This window comes from Lepidochelys kempii, chromosome 10, assembly GCF_965140265.1.
Source record: "Lepidochelys kempii isolate rLepKem1 chromosome 10, rLepKem1.hap2, whole genome shotgun sequence".
Taxonomy (NCBI): Eukaryota; Metazoa; Chordata; order Testudines; family Cheloniidae; genus Lepidochelys; species Lepidochelys kempii.
In genome coordinates, this window is record NC_133265.1 from 79,259,019 (window position 1) to 79,274,205 (window position 15,187).

Sequence of the window (15,187 nt, forward strand, 5' to 3'; positions counted from 1 at the left end):
CTAGAAGTTTCAGATTATGGACCAGTTTAGATTGCAAGACAGTTAATTTTAGGGGACGTTTCATCTGTGGATTTGAAAGTTATCTATTCACTAGCTTTGGTTCAGAGATGTTGACTTCACTTTAAAATCTGCACATGATTTAATAAACAGACAAGACGATTATCCTGAAGTGGCTGCACAGATGGCTGAAAGTGTAGCAATTTACAGCGGGCTGCCAATTTCAAAGAAATTGACTTATAAAATTCCATAGGAACATGCCACTCAAGTTACTTGTTTGGGAGGGGATCCTATTTGATTTTACCAACTGGTGTTGCTTAAAATCACCCCAGGTAACAATCAGGCTTAAGAGAACACCAACAATAGCTCCTAAATTCTTCTTAACTCCATCGTCTGGCATTTCTTACAGTCTAGCAGAGCCAATGCAAACTCGGTTACAGAAATAGCACCATATCGCTATAACTTCTAAAATTCACAATCAAGGAACCAAGCTATGTTGTTAGAGAAGCCCTGTGAATAAGACGTTCAAGGATTCTCCTAACTATTCATCCTGAAGTGTCCTTGGTCTCTGCAGGGAACAAGAACGATCTTTCACCCACCCACCCCACAGCAGCAACCTGCAGTATCCACACGGCTCCTCCTTCATGCCAGAGGTGGTGGCTGCAGCCTTGTTTTTCACTGAATAAGTCACCATTGCCCTTAGGTTACCGACAGTCCAAAGTTAAAAGCCATTGGCCCTGATTCACAACTACTCCATCCCTGAGCAGAGCACAGGAAAGGGGGCTTGAGGGGCAGGGCAAAGGTGGCTCTGCACCACCATAGTGCTCCCTGTATTCTGGAGCTTTGCTTCCCAGAGCCCGCTATGAACCACCTTCCTGTCCCAGCCTGCCTCTTTCTCGCCCTCCATCCTCTGCCAGCATATCCTCCAGGAGCTGGGAGCAGCGGGACAGGGCTGCTCTGGCAGTTCTAGGCCAGTGGGGGAGCCCTCTTACATAGGGTATTCCCTGGGGGTTATTTTTGCCCTCTTGAAGGCCCTTTTATTTTGCCAGAGTTGCAGAAAGGGGCTCCAAGTGCAATGGAGAACTGGTTCTAGTGCAGCTGAAGTGGAAAGAACCTGTGTAAAAATGGCATCTTCTCACTCAGTGCAGTGTCTCCTTGTGTGTACCAGAGTCTCATCTGCTTGCATGAATGGAGATATAAGTGGGCACACTTTCCCTGGGGTTGGTGGTGTGCCAGGAGGCCTTTCACCTCTGAAGTGGAGTATGCAACTCCACAGCATTCCCAAATGTGGGGCATTACCTTAAGGGGACATTGAGCCCTTAATAGTGTCCAGACTAACTGTAGAAAGAGTCAACATTCAGAGCATCAGCCACGAGGAGCAGAACTACCTGGCCAGCACAGTTGCAGAAGTGGGGATGGAGAACAAATGGTGGGGAGTGTATTGTGCAGGGTTGGGCAAGGAGAAGGAGCCCGATTACAATGAAATAGTAATTGGGATGGAGATAAGAAGTTCGGCCTGTATGGAATAGAGATGGTGGCAGATACCTCACTTGAGGATTAGTGAGGTAGAGTGGGTTATCCCAGTATAAAGGGAGCAGCAGCAGTCTGAGCCTACAATGAGCAATGGGTGGGGACCATAGGAAGGGACACTGCTTATGTAATGCAGTAGTATCATGTGAAGAGTCCCCGACCTACAAAAGCAGTAACAGAGCAGAGAGGAACAACCTTGCTTGGTGGCTCAGAATCCTCAGAACATGACCGAGTCCCTGCCAATGGCTTGAAAATATTGATTAAAGCCACCATATTTAGAGAAAAAACAAGCATGGAAGAAAATTGGAGCGATGCTGTAGGGCGCTATCCCAGTAGATGTTAGGGATTAATGAGCAGATAATGATGTCTGTAGAGAGGAACGGCATGATTTAGTGACTTATCAGGTCAAGATTTACCCCAAGCAACAATAATCTCACTCCTGTTCACTGAAACATGAAGACAATCTACTGTGACAGGGTCAGGCCAGATGGCTACAGGAGAGTGATAGAAGGCGGATATATTAGCCCCAGGTTAAGCAGGTCCCTTTTCCCTGGGTAAGGTAACGGGCAGTTCCAGAACAATCAGGAACTTGCTGGAACCAATTAAGGCAGACAGGCTAATTAGGACACCTGGAGCCAATTAAGAAGCTGCCAGAATCAATTAAGGCAGGCTAATCAGGGCACCTGGTTTAAAAAGGACCTCACTTCAGTCAGTGAGGGGTGAGCAAGGAGTTGAGAGTGAGAGGATGTGCTGCTGGAGGTCTGAGGAGTACAAACGCTATCTGGCATCAGGAGGAAGGTCCTGTGGTGAGGAGACAGAAGGTGTTGGGAGGATGCCATGGGGAAGTAGCCCAGGGAGTTGTAGCTGTCACACAGGTGTTATATGAAACACTGTAGACAGCTGTGATCCACAGGGCCCTGGGCTGGAACCCGGAGTAGAGCGCGGCCTGGGTTCCCCCCATACCCCCAATTGGATACAGGAGGAGTTGACCTGGACTGTGGATCCCACCAGAGGGGAAGGTCCCTGGCCTGTCCCCCGACCCACTAGGTGGACCAGCAGAGACTGTGGGGATTGTTCTCCTTCCTTTTCCCCATGCTGGCCAGTGATGAGGTTAGCTGAGTGAACGGCAGGTTTGAGCCACTAGCAAAAGTGGCCAAACTAAGGGCTGCCGTGAATCTCTGAGGCAAACAAATCCGCCAATAAGCGCAGGACCCACCAATAAGGCAGAGGAGGAACTTTGTCACACTATGTACAGTATTGTTTTATCTATGCTGGGTGCCCTCATGAGATGTATACAGAAATCTCTTCATTACACCTATGAAGATCTAAACCAACGTCCTGATGAAGATTTCTGAATAAACTATTGGTGACTGTTGTCTAGATCCACTAACACACTCCTGCAATTTGGTAGTTCAGAAACTAAGAATATAGATGATTAGCTAAGACAGTAAGAATGGCTATACTGGGTCAGACCAATGGTCCACCTAGCCCAGTATCATGTCTTCCAACAGTGGCCAGTGCCAGAGGCTTCAGACGGAATGGGCAATTTATCGAGTGATCCATCCCTTGTCATCCACTCCCAGCTTCTGGCAATTAGAGGTTTAGGGACATCCAGAGCATGAAGTTGCAATGCTGACCATTTTAGCTAACAGCCACAGATGGAATTATCCTCCACGAGTTTATCTAATTCTTTTTTGAACCCTGGTATACTTTTGGCCTTCACAACATCCCATAGCCATGAGTTCCACAGGCTGACTGAGCATTGTGTGAAGTACTTCCTTATGTTTGTTTTAATCCTGCTGCCTATTAATTTAATCAGCTGACCCCTGGTTCTTGTGTTATGTGAAGGAGTAAATAACACGTCCTTATTTACTTTCTCTTTACCAGTCATGAATGTATAGACCTCCATCACCCCCTTAGCCATCTCTTTTCCAAGCTGAACAGTCCCAGTCCTTTTAATCTCTCCTTGTATGGAAGCTATTCCAGACGCTTAATACTTTTTGTTGCCCCTCTCTGTACTTTTCCAATTCTCATATACCTTTTTTGAGATGGGGAGACCAGAACTGCACACAGTATTCAAGATGTGGGCATACCATGGACTTACATAGCAGCATTATGATATTTTCTGTCTTATTAACTATCTCTTTCCTAACGATTCCCAACATCCTGTTCGCTTTTTTGACTGCTGCTGCACAATGAGCAGATGTTTTCAGAGAACTATCCACAGTAACTCCAAAATCTTTTTTGAGTGGTAACAGCTAATTTAGACCCCACCATTTTGTATGTATAGTTGGGATTATGTTTTCCAATGTTCATTACTTTGCATTTACCAACACTGAATTTCATCTGCCACTTTCTTGTCCAGGCACCCAGTTTTGTGAAATCCCTCGGTAACTCTTCATGAGGGCCAGATTCTGATCTCAATTCCATTGGTGTAACTTTAGTGTAACTTGTACAATTGACATTGGCAATACACATAACTCCTGAGTCACTCCAACTGAGAGCTGAATTTGGCCTTTAGTTTGTGAGCTGCTTGGAGCAGGGACCTCAGCTTTTATTTGTCTGCAAACCACCACGCACACTTATGGTAATATAGGAATAATGAGATCTGCCTTATCCAATTACTTTCCAGGTTACCAGGTAGGTCAATATTTTGCTGCATAACTTTGCAAATATCCTTTATATTTAAGATTTGTCTATTTCTCATTAAAAGTAGAGATGAGGCTGAGCCAAAGCTCATGATCCAGACGCCCTGATCGTCCCAAATGTTCCCATCCAAATCCAGCCTGGGCCCATCTCTAACAGTCACCTCACCTATTGGTTTTAACTGTTTTTTTGACCAAGCTTTTCTGAATGCACAGGACTCAGTCTTGCAACCTCTTAACCATGCAAACAGTCCCTACCCAGATGAATGGACCATACCTGCACAAGTCCCACTGAACTCCCTGGGGCTACTCATGTAAGGATGACTTGCTAGAATGAGGGTTTGCAGAATTGTGCCTGTAAAGCCCAGTTTGTAAACAGAAAGAACCTTCTGGAGAGTCTCCTTGCTTACCAAGTTTTCTGTGAGTGTGTATTTGCGTATCGTTGGACAGTTAAAATGGAAAGGCCAGGAATTAACAGGCTTGGTTAGCATAATGCAGCTGAGTGAAAGGAAAGAATACAGCATGCAGCATGGGCATGAGGAAGGCTGATGTCTGCCTAGTGAAACACTAACCCTCGGACTGCAGCAGTTTAAGTTAGGTCTCTGTTACCTAATGCAATGTCAGTCATTTCCTTATCCTCCAAAATCAAAAATGTGACCTTTCAAAGAACCTCCCAGTGTAATTTACATGACTTTTCCCCTCTTTTCTAATGCCTAATAAGCTAAACACAGAAACCAAACCAGGCCGGAGAAGAGGAACAGAGAGCACACGGAGCCCAGAACAGAACATATCACATGTTCACTAAATGTTGGGTAAAAGTGACAGAAAACTATGATGACTAATGTTTTAGACACATACTGGTATGTGCCCTGTGGTAAGGCAGCTGCCAAAGACAATATAATTGCTAGTTTTATTTTGAACAGCATACCAGACGGACCAAAATAATGATCAACTCACCTTCCACTGAGCCAGGGAGCACTGGTTGACTGATCCCCATGTATATGTATACATATACATATGTGTATTCCATATATGTATGTTCCATACACATAGTATATTTCAGAAATGTTTCTTTCGTTGGAGCGATCTGGACTCAAGATTTGAAAGAGATGAACGGAAAACTAACAGGAGTAACATCAACACAATTCAACCTAATTTCCAAAACCCTATGAGCAAGATCCCCCCACACCCACTTTCTCTCTGCTACACAGGGCCGTCCCTACCTATTTTGGTGCCCTATGCAGCCCCCCCGGCCTCCACGGGAGGGGAGTGGGGGGAGGAGGGGCTGGCCCCAGGCCTCCACGGGAGGGAGCTGGGGGAAGTGGAGTGACCTCACCCCAGCCTGCTCCGCTCCCCTGGCTCCCAGGCTTGGGGGGAGGGGGGAACTTTCTTGTCAGCAAGTTAAAGAAGTATGGGCTGGATGAATGCACTATAAGGTGGGTATAAAGTTGGCTAGATTGTCGGGCTCAACGGGTAGTGATCAATGGCTCCATGTCTAGTTGGCAGCCGGTATCAAGTGGAGTGCCCCAAGGGTCAGTCCTGGGGCCGGTTTTGTTCAATATCTTCATAAATGGTCTGGAGGATGGTGTGGATTGCAGTCTCAGCAAATTTGCGGATGATACTAAACTAGGAGGAGTGGTACATACGGTGGCAGGTAGGGATAGGATACAGAGGGACCCCACAAATTGGAGGATTGGGCCAAAAGAAATCTGATGAGGTTCAACAAGGATAAGTGCAGGGTCCTGCACTTAGGACGGAAGAATCCAATGCACCGTTACAGACTAGGGACCGAATGGCTAGGCAGCAGTTCTGCGGAAAAGGTCCTAGGGGTGACAGTGGACGAGAAGCTGGATATGAGTCAACAGTGTGCCCTTGTTGCCAAGAAGGCCAATGGCATTTTGGGATGTATAAGTAGGGGCATAGCCAGCAGATCGAGGGACGTGATCGTTCCCCTCTATTCGACATTGGTGAGGCCTCATCTGGAGTACTGTGTCCAGTTTTGGGCCCCACACTACAAAAAGGATGTGGAGAAATTGGAGAGAGTCCAGTGAAGGGCAACAAAAATGATTAGGGGTCTGGAACACATGACTTATGAGGAGAGGCTGAGGGAACTGGGATTGTTTAGTCTGCAGAAGAGAAGAATGAGGGGGGATTTGATAGCTGCTTTCAACTACCTGAGAGGTGGTTCCAAAGAGGATGGTTCTAGACTATTCTCAGTGGTAGAAGAGGATAGGACAAGGAGTAATGGTCTCATGTTGCAGTGGGGGAGGTTTAGGTTGGATATTAGGAAAAACTTTTTCACTAGGAGGGTGGTGAAACACTGGAATGCGTTACCTAGGGAGGTGGTAGAATCTCCTTCCTTAGAAGTTTTTAAGGTCAGGCTTGACCAAGCTCTGGCTGGGATGATTTAATTGGGGATTGGTCCTGCTTTGAGCAGGGGGTTGGACTAGATGACCTCCTGAGGTCCCTTCCAACCCTGATATTCTATGATTCTATGGAACCGCCCCCACAGCACTCACAGGCGGTGTGTCTGGGAGCCAGGGGAGTGGAGCAGGCTGGGGCCGGGTCACTCCACTTACCATGACAGTGAGTTCAGCGTCGGGCCTGGCTGCAATCTTCAGGGGAGTGGGGCTGGGACGGGGGCCTGGGAAAGAGCCGGAGCAGGGGCTGGAGCAGTACGGTGCCCCAAATTTCCTGGTGCCCTACATGGCTGCATGCTTTGTGTATGGGTAAGAACGGCCCTGCTGCTACATCAGGCTTTCATAACCCTTTTTTGATACTGGTGTTTACAACACTCCTCAAAATTCTCCTGCAGGGCCCCAGAGCTGCTGAGAGATGTGTGCTCTATTACTTTGTTAGCTGGAAAAGGAAGAAATGTGAAAATACATAATATTCCAGTTCTGGAGACCCTGAATTTAGGGAAAGTTTGGGTCTGGGTCCAAATCCACAGTATGCTACTGGCCTCTTCTATTACAGACCACACCAAAATCCTGGACTGAAGCATTCTCCCGAAGACCCTGACATTTGAGAAAATTTTGAACCACATTTGGATCTCAAACATTATGGCTCAGGCCTATCTCAAACAACTGAAGCATATCTGTATTTGTAATGGCTGCTTAGTTGTTGCAAACGTACCCCAAACCAGGTGCTCAGACACTGCATTTGGGGACATGGCAGACAGAATCAGCCATTCTTGTTTACAGCCTGTTCCAAGACTTGATTAAATTAGCAAAATGATGTGGTGGTTTTTTTTTAATGTATTGAGTGGTTTGAGACTTTGGACGTGTTTAGTATGTGCTCTGGAGGCTAAAATCTGTACACTTTACTGATATTTTTTTCTCCATGGTGCACACATAGTAGCCTGTTATTGTAGGGTGTCACCCACTCCAGAATAACATGACCCAGAATATTCTACAGCCAGACAAACAGGCAGTACATTCAGTAAATTCCTGGAATGGGAGGCAGGGAAGAGAAAAAACAAAGACAAGCCACTCCCTGAAGCTGACAGGACTAGGTTTCATGCAGGTAATGCAGGCAAGTAATAAACCCCAAATCAAAGTCTATGGCTCAAATACTGATCTCTCTGCAGCTCATCTATGACAATAAGTTGTGTACTGGGGTTTATCTGTCTGAAGTGTGCCTGTCACCATCAAGGTTCCTCCAATCCCTGTAAACAGATACGATTACCTCTGTGCACCAGCTCTGACCAACCAGTTTAGAATCCAGGAGGGAAATGAGCCAGTTATGATAAAGTCTGATGGAGATTTGACTGAGATCCAAGTAGCCCTTCCACATATTCCTAAACAACTGAACATGTGAATACTGTGGACTCAATTAAAAACCTGGTCCCTGCCAAAGCCTGCCATTCCTTCTCTAGTGAGTTCACTTTCCAGCAGGAATCAAAGGGATGAAAAATGACTACTCAGTAAAACAAGTAAAGAATATGCTGATGCAACTGGGTGAATCTGGTCCATTCTATGCTACTTAAAGCTCTTATTGCACTTTGATTCTGCTTCTTGGATCTACAAGTCTAAAAGGCATTAGCGTGCACTAAGGAAGTTGCAAGGATGCTGGGCCAAATTCCATACAACCCCATTGACAGCACTGCACATGGATGACTCACTTGTTCCTGAGCTGCTTTCCTTCTATTGGGTCCAAAACAGCTCCCATTAAACTCAACGGACAGACTCACATTGGGAGTTGGACTGAACCCTTAGTTATAAATGTAGAGAGTTTGTTAATGCAGTGGGTTGGTAATAGTCCGTGCCCATGTGCTCAACCATTCTTACACAGTTCCATTCCCATGTTCAGCCACCAATGGATAAGCTGTCACTAGTCCTTCCCACAGTGATCTCTCACCTCGATTTTCGTCATTACTGGACCATGATTAAAGGGCATGCATCTGAAAGATGGCACCATTCCTTTGCCCATTCCTCCCTGCCCCAATTACGATCAGTCCTTTAGATGGGAAACTTGAAACATGGCTCCCAGACAGCATTTCTCTCTCTCTTTTCCACTAAGAAAAAAAGGGAATGACCCATAACCAAGCACAGACAGATGTTGTAAACTGGCAATTGTGGGCAATCAAAAGGAAAGATGTTTCCCAAAGGTGTAAAAACACGTCCAGCCTGCTGGAACAATCTTAACTGTAGAAACCACAAATATCTAAGATTTACTGCATAGGTCCCCTTAGGATGATAGGGAGAAGGAGAAAAGGTTACCTAAGGTTCTGTTTTGTCATCTACACATGCAGTTACCTTTATTAGCTATGCGCCAGAATGGCGGGGGAATACTGCACAGGAAAAGCCTTCTAGCATGTCCAAAATGAACCCCCTAGGTCCTTCCAGAGATAAAGATATACACACACACACATACATATAAGTAGTTACTATGCCTGTGCAATAACCAGTTTCAAGGTCTCAGGTCCAAGCAAGAATGTAGAACTGGAAAATTCTTTCTGAATTCGTAGGGCTTAACATCTGCATATTTCGGAGTTAGTCTCCAAAGAGGGATTCTCAGATTTAATCTTATTTTCTGGAATTTGTGTTTATAATAGTTGCAATTTCTAAGCTGATTGTAGGAGCCTTGGGAGCTGATCCTTTGGTCTGGTAGGTCGGAAAAGCACCTCCCTCAGCACTATTGTCTCAGCAAGAGAAAACAAGTGAGATGGCTGACGAAGGAGCCAGAGAAGCAACGGAGGACGATAAGAGTTTCCCATCCGTGGTGGTTGATCTACCACTGAGAATCCATGGATTTGTCTTCCCCATTTCCACCTAACCTACACGCCTACTGTTTCTGGTGCTCTGCGGGGATACAATAAAGGAGCAACCCTCTGCCACCATCTTTTGCCCAGTGTATGGTTTTGGGATCAGGATCCAGCATTCAGCCCTATCGGGAGAAGTTCCATTGAAATGCTACTCCCTGGAAGGGCTGTGAAAAATATTTGCGACTCAGAATTCGAGGTTTTCACAGTTCAATGTGAATATGAGAAGATGGGCCGACTCTGAGAGGTTTATTGCTCAAAAGCAGCAGCATTTTCAAATGAGAATCTGCTCATTTTTCATGCAAAAGTGGCTGGGTTTTGGAGCAAAAACCTCAACATTTTGAAAATGGGGCTGGGGGATCATCAATTTCCATGCTGAAACTCAGAAAAAAATGCACATTTTTATGCGTCTATGTGAAACTGAACTTTTTCTGGAAAATTCTGATTAAAACAAGACATCTGGGCTACAAAGTGGAATGGAAAGAAACTGTATCTATTTTTCCTTGAGATCTAATCCGCTCATCATTATTGAATGTCACTCTTTTTGTATCCAAAGGCACCTAGAAATGCTTCTGCTAGAAAAAAAAACCACACAGGTGTGCAAACCAAGTCTGGTACACAGGAGGTGCAAGAGGCCACAAGCAAATGAAAATAGTGTTTGCAAGTAAAGGAGTGATAAAGTGGTAGAGGAAAAACTAAGATGAAGACAACGTTTGGGCAGAATTTATATGCCTTCCCCTCAATCTCCAAACACACATCAGGATAGCAGCAGCAGCTCTATGAATTATCATGCAGATGAGCACATCAATGGCTGGTGACGCAGAAAGCTTTGCACTGAAATCCTACAGATTTGTGATTTTCCTGAAGCAGGAATTGAAAATGACACTTGGTCTATGGGCATAGGCACTGCTATCCTCAGTGCCAATGACGCACTGTCTAACCAAGGAAATAACGACAAGCGTAAGGCTCACATTCATTCCTCTGCCTAGTGTGTTGTGAGATCTCACATAATTCTGCTTACCACTAGCCTTTCTGCACACTTTATTTTCAGCAAATGCGTTCTGCCATTGACGAGCTTCATTTCAGGTGCTCAGACAGGATAGCTTTTGAGCAATATACAAAACATGGCATTTTACCTTCTTGGAGGTACCAGCTGCTCAAACCGTGTCAGAACTCATGCTGGGGAATGGAAAGGAACACTGGGCCTGATTCACTGTTACAGTTGGGTTGCTTTGTACCACACTGGTGGTGCCAAGCAGATCTAAAACTGGCCAGTGGAGGATTAACTGGGATGTAGCAGCTCCTACCCCACCCCTCCTTTCCAGCTACAGGCTTCAAAGGGAATTTTGATGAGTAAGGCTTATAGGGTTCTCAACTTATTTACTAATTTATATCAGTTAAGCAGGAAAGAGGGTCAGAAATCTTAACCTGAATGAGTTTCACTGTTCTAAGTCAATTCCAAAAAGACATCCCATGCATGGAATAGATCAATGTGGTTCAACAGACCAAACCAGAAAGCCAGATCGTCCACTCAGGTTTCTGCAAGGTGTGGTTTGTGGTAAAGAAAACTACTGTCAAGTCTAAATCTTTCACCACTAGTAATTCTTTTAGCGAAATAAGGACAATGCCAATATTATTTTATTGTTAGTACCTTTATGGATGACTGAACTGGACTTGGAATTGCTCTAAATTCTACTTAAATCATTAAATTGTTTAAAATTACTGACCTAGTTCATTCAGATAGCTGTACGGTCTCCGGTCTGCAGTTTCTCTGTCGGGGACTTTGTTACTGAGCTGTTCAAAAAGCATGACAATGGGTTAACACTGAACCAAACAACCCTACCACTCAAGACCTTGACTCAACTATACCATAAACCAAAATGGTCGGTGACTATTACTTCTGCCTCATCAACTCAGTTCTTTATATATTTATAATTTGAAAGTTTTTAGCTACGATATGGGAAAAATCACAAAGGAAGGACACTTCACCAAGTAATGTACACAAACATGCTGGAAAAAAGCATGACTTCCTAGGGTAACCATTAATTATGAATCAAATGTTTGTGCAAATGGAGAGACACACTGGCAGCTTCAAAACAAATGATGAAGATGAATATAGCAAAAAAAACCCCTACATAAGCATGCAGGCATGAGCTGTTTGGAATAAGGGGGATTTAATTATGCATCGATATATTTAGTTAACAGATATAACAGGTACAAGATTTCTCACAATTCAAGGAAAATAACATCAAGAAGAACAAGGCATGAAGCCACAGGCAGATCTGCCAACACAATCAGAAGGGAGTCCAGGGCTTCCATCCATACACCACTGCTGGAAAGTTTTATCTTAGAGACTGGCATCTGGGTCATGCCATGTGCCAAGGCTGCACTAGCAGCTGGCTTCTGTGCTAGAGCAGATAGAGAAAGTTGAAAAGGAAAACAGCCCACGTTGCCAGCAACAGAAAACAGCAGCGTCCGGTGAAGGCTGCTATTGTATTAAGCACATTACCATATGCTCCTGAGTTTGCTGCCATTTCTAGAATGTATGTCAAGATAAGCCTAAACTGAGCCAGGCTGGCATTTAGTCACAAGCCTGGTCTAGGGGGCACTGCAGAGACACAGTGGCCCGGAAGCAGCACTGGAGAGATCGGTATCTATCTGAGGCATGACCTCCCTAGTACTGTTCTAGGGTGGGCACTTTGCATCAACCACTGAGCTGGTGCACAATGCTCCCCTTGTATGTTGACCTATGCAGATGGATTTTGGCTCCATTCCCACACTGGAAGGAGCAGAAGGAAAGAGTCCTTATGCACTCTGGTGGTCGTGCCGGGCTCACTCACATTCTGGGTCTCTATGCAGAGAGGTTAGCACTACTGAATTTATGGACCTTACATTTAGAGCCAAGGTGCCTATGGACAAACAGGAAGGACCTCTGATTTGCTGTAGTCACTACAGCTGGTTGGGAATTTTCCAATGAAACGTTTGGTCAGAAAATGACAATACACTGAAAACAAAATTATTTGTAGGAAAAGGGCCATTTTGAAGAAAAATGTTTTGAAATAGAGCCATTCCATTTCAACATTTTTAAATGAAAATTTTGGGGTGTTTCAAAATTTCAATTAATTTATACCAAAAAAAAAAAAAAAAAAAAAGCAAAGCTCAAAGTCAAAACAAAACATTTCAAACAACATGATTTGAAATTTCTCTTGGATTATTGTTTGCAAACATTTTCAAGATTTTGGTAGATCTGGGGCCAGGAAAATTTTCTGAAAGCTTGAAGACTCTCTTGGGAAGGAAAAAATGTTTCCTGCCCAGCTCTAACAGTTATCTAGTTACTGCGGACACCATGTTACAAAACACAACATTTATTTCCCATGCTCCGGTGTTTGACTTTAGCCCGGTGTTTCTGGCATTCCCGATAGTTAGAATGGAAACACTATGGTAAATTTCCAACTGCATGCAGTGAATCTGATATACAAGCGTCCACTTTTATTTCAAACTCAGAACAAAAGCTACCTCAGACTAAATTCTTCTATACGATATCTATTGGTGTGTACTGAACCATATGTAGTGTGCTTAAGGCTAACAGGTTACTCAAGAAATGCATATAAAGTGTCACTTTAATTGTACAATCTGAAATTCACTATTCCTAGTGTAGAACAAAACTTCCCATGGTGCTGGGTGAGTGCTCCTAGTGCCGTAGTGAGACTGGAACTGTGCAAAGCCCATTCATGCTGTGATTCTCATGTGTTCGTACCACCAGAATTTCACTTTGTTCTGGGTTTGAATGGATCTAAACCTCCGTGTGAATTCCACCTGAAACTGCCATGTTTCACCTGGCCCCAGCACAAAGATGTCCAAAGTCACAGTTCTAATGTGAAAGCATGAATTGGATTTGCCTGAAGGGCTCAGTGAACTTTCCTAAATCATGGCTGAGTTTGGAGTTAGTAACAACACATGGAATTGGACAAGATCCTTAGGGGCTTGTTATTAGCATTGCACGCAGCTCTGTATTGATGCTCTCTTCTAGGGAGTGCAAGGTGTGCATTTGTATTTTTACTGGTGAGACTTAGTTTCGTGCAATTAAATCTGTATGATTATGGTAGAGGCTGTGGGCACGGTAGGTTTAAAAAAGGCCAGGTACATGGGAATCACAAACCCTGGAGCCATTTAAACTTAGTGCAGCTCGTGGTAGAGGACAAACCCAATGCGCACTGCCCCAGTAGGAGCTCCAGGAAGCCAGGTGCCAACAGCAAGCACCATGCTCCCCAGAGCTCAGGGGAGGCATGGCCACTCTGCTACCTTTTGGAAATCTGCTGCCAGGCACTCCCTTCTGTGTCGGGCAGCTCAGCTAGCTGTTGTAGAGGTGGGGAGCATGGCAATTAGTTCATCCCATTTAAGTGCCTAGCCTTGTAGGGTCTTTGAACTTGGGTGGGTCCAAGTCCTGCAGCCAACACTCAGGGGCACAAGCTGGGGAGGCTCCTTATGCCATGTCCCTTTCCTCCTGCACCAGGGCAGGGTTGGACACTCTTGCTCTTAGGTTTTCCTGGAGTTTAGTTTAAGGGAAGACTTGTAATAACCATGGGCCAAATCATTCAGTTCTTACTCCCCCACACTCACTTCTAATTGTTTGGAGGAGTCCCATGTGTTTTACATATTGAGTACCCATGTGGATTGGTACACACACGGGGAACCCATAGAAGTGCAGGACTGGAAGGGACCTCAATAGGTCATCTAGTCCAGTCCCCTGCACTCAGTGAAGGGCTAAGTAATAACTAGACCATCCCTGACAGGTGTTTCTCTGACCTGTTCTTAAAACCTTCAGCAACAGAGATTCCACAACCTCCCTAGGCAATCTGTTAGAGTGCTAAACTACCCTGACAGTTAGGAATTTTTTCCTAATGTCCAACCTCAACGTCCCTTGCTGCAATTTAAGCCCATTGCTTCTTGTCCTATCCTCGGAGGTTAAGGAGAACAATTTTTCATCCTCCTCCTTGTAAAAACCTTTTATGTACATGAAAACTGTTAGCATGTCCCTCCTCAGTCTTTTCTTCTCCAGACTAAACAAACCCCATTTTTTAAAATCTTTCCTCATAGGTCTTGTTTTCTAGACCTTTAATCATTTTTGTGCTCTTCTCTGGACCTTCTCCAATTTATCCACATCTTTCCTGACAGGTGGTACCCAGAACTGGACATAATACTCCACTTGAGGCCTTATCAATATGGAGTAGATTGGAAGAATTATGTCTTGTATCTTGCTTACAACACTCCTGCTAATACATCCCAGAACGATGTTTACTTCTTTTGCAATAAGTTACACTGTTGTCTCATCTTTAGCTCATGATCCACTATAACCCCAGATTCCTTTCCACAGGGCTCCTTCCTAGGCAGTCATTTCCCATTTTGTATGCGTGCACTCAATGTATAAAATACAAGAGGCGATAGCTACATGTACCTATGTAAACCGACAGTACTGTGGTTCTCCAATTGCTTTCTGAAACAGTTTAGCTGTGCAAACCAGCCTTTGTTGGCTCAAGTATCCATTTGTGTACACAATACCCCACTTTATAACTCCAGATACGGGGATTCAGTGCAACATGTCTATTTCCATGACAGGTGTGATTACACCCATTAAACACACAGACAATTTGGACTAACGCTAGAACACTCAAGTTGAAGGAAAGGAATATCAAAATGGATTTTTTCCCTAATCTCTGTGAAAGATATGCTTTAGTTCTACCAAGACTATTAA

The 15,187-nt window shown here is 44.5% G+C and overlaps 1 protein-coding gene across 15 annotated transcripts in view; it reads right to left on the reverse strand.

The window, feature by feature from the left end:
* MEGF11 (multiple EGF like domains 11) overlaps positions 1 to 15,187 on the reverse strand; it is a 387,570-nt gene that overhangs the window by 17,661 nt on the left and 354,722 nt on the right. For 8 of the 15 annotated variants that reach the window (XR_012154103.1, XR_012154102.1, XM_073304376.1 and 5 more), the window contains one exon: positions 11,163 to 11,229. The exons of 6 other annotated variants lie outside the window; for them this stretch is intronic. Coding sequence is in view for 7 of the 9 variants with exons in the window: in XM_073304376.1 (XP_073160477.1) it covers positions 11,163 to 11,229 (67 nt within the window). In the remaining 2 variants the exon portion in view is untranslated. Of the gene's footprint in view, positions 1 to 11,162; positions 11,230 to 15,187 lie in introns of those variants that run through there. One more of the 15 variants, XM_073304388.1, reaches the window with a different exon arrangement.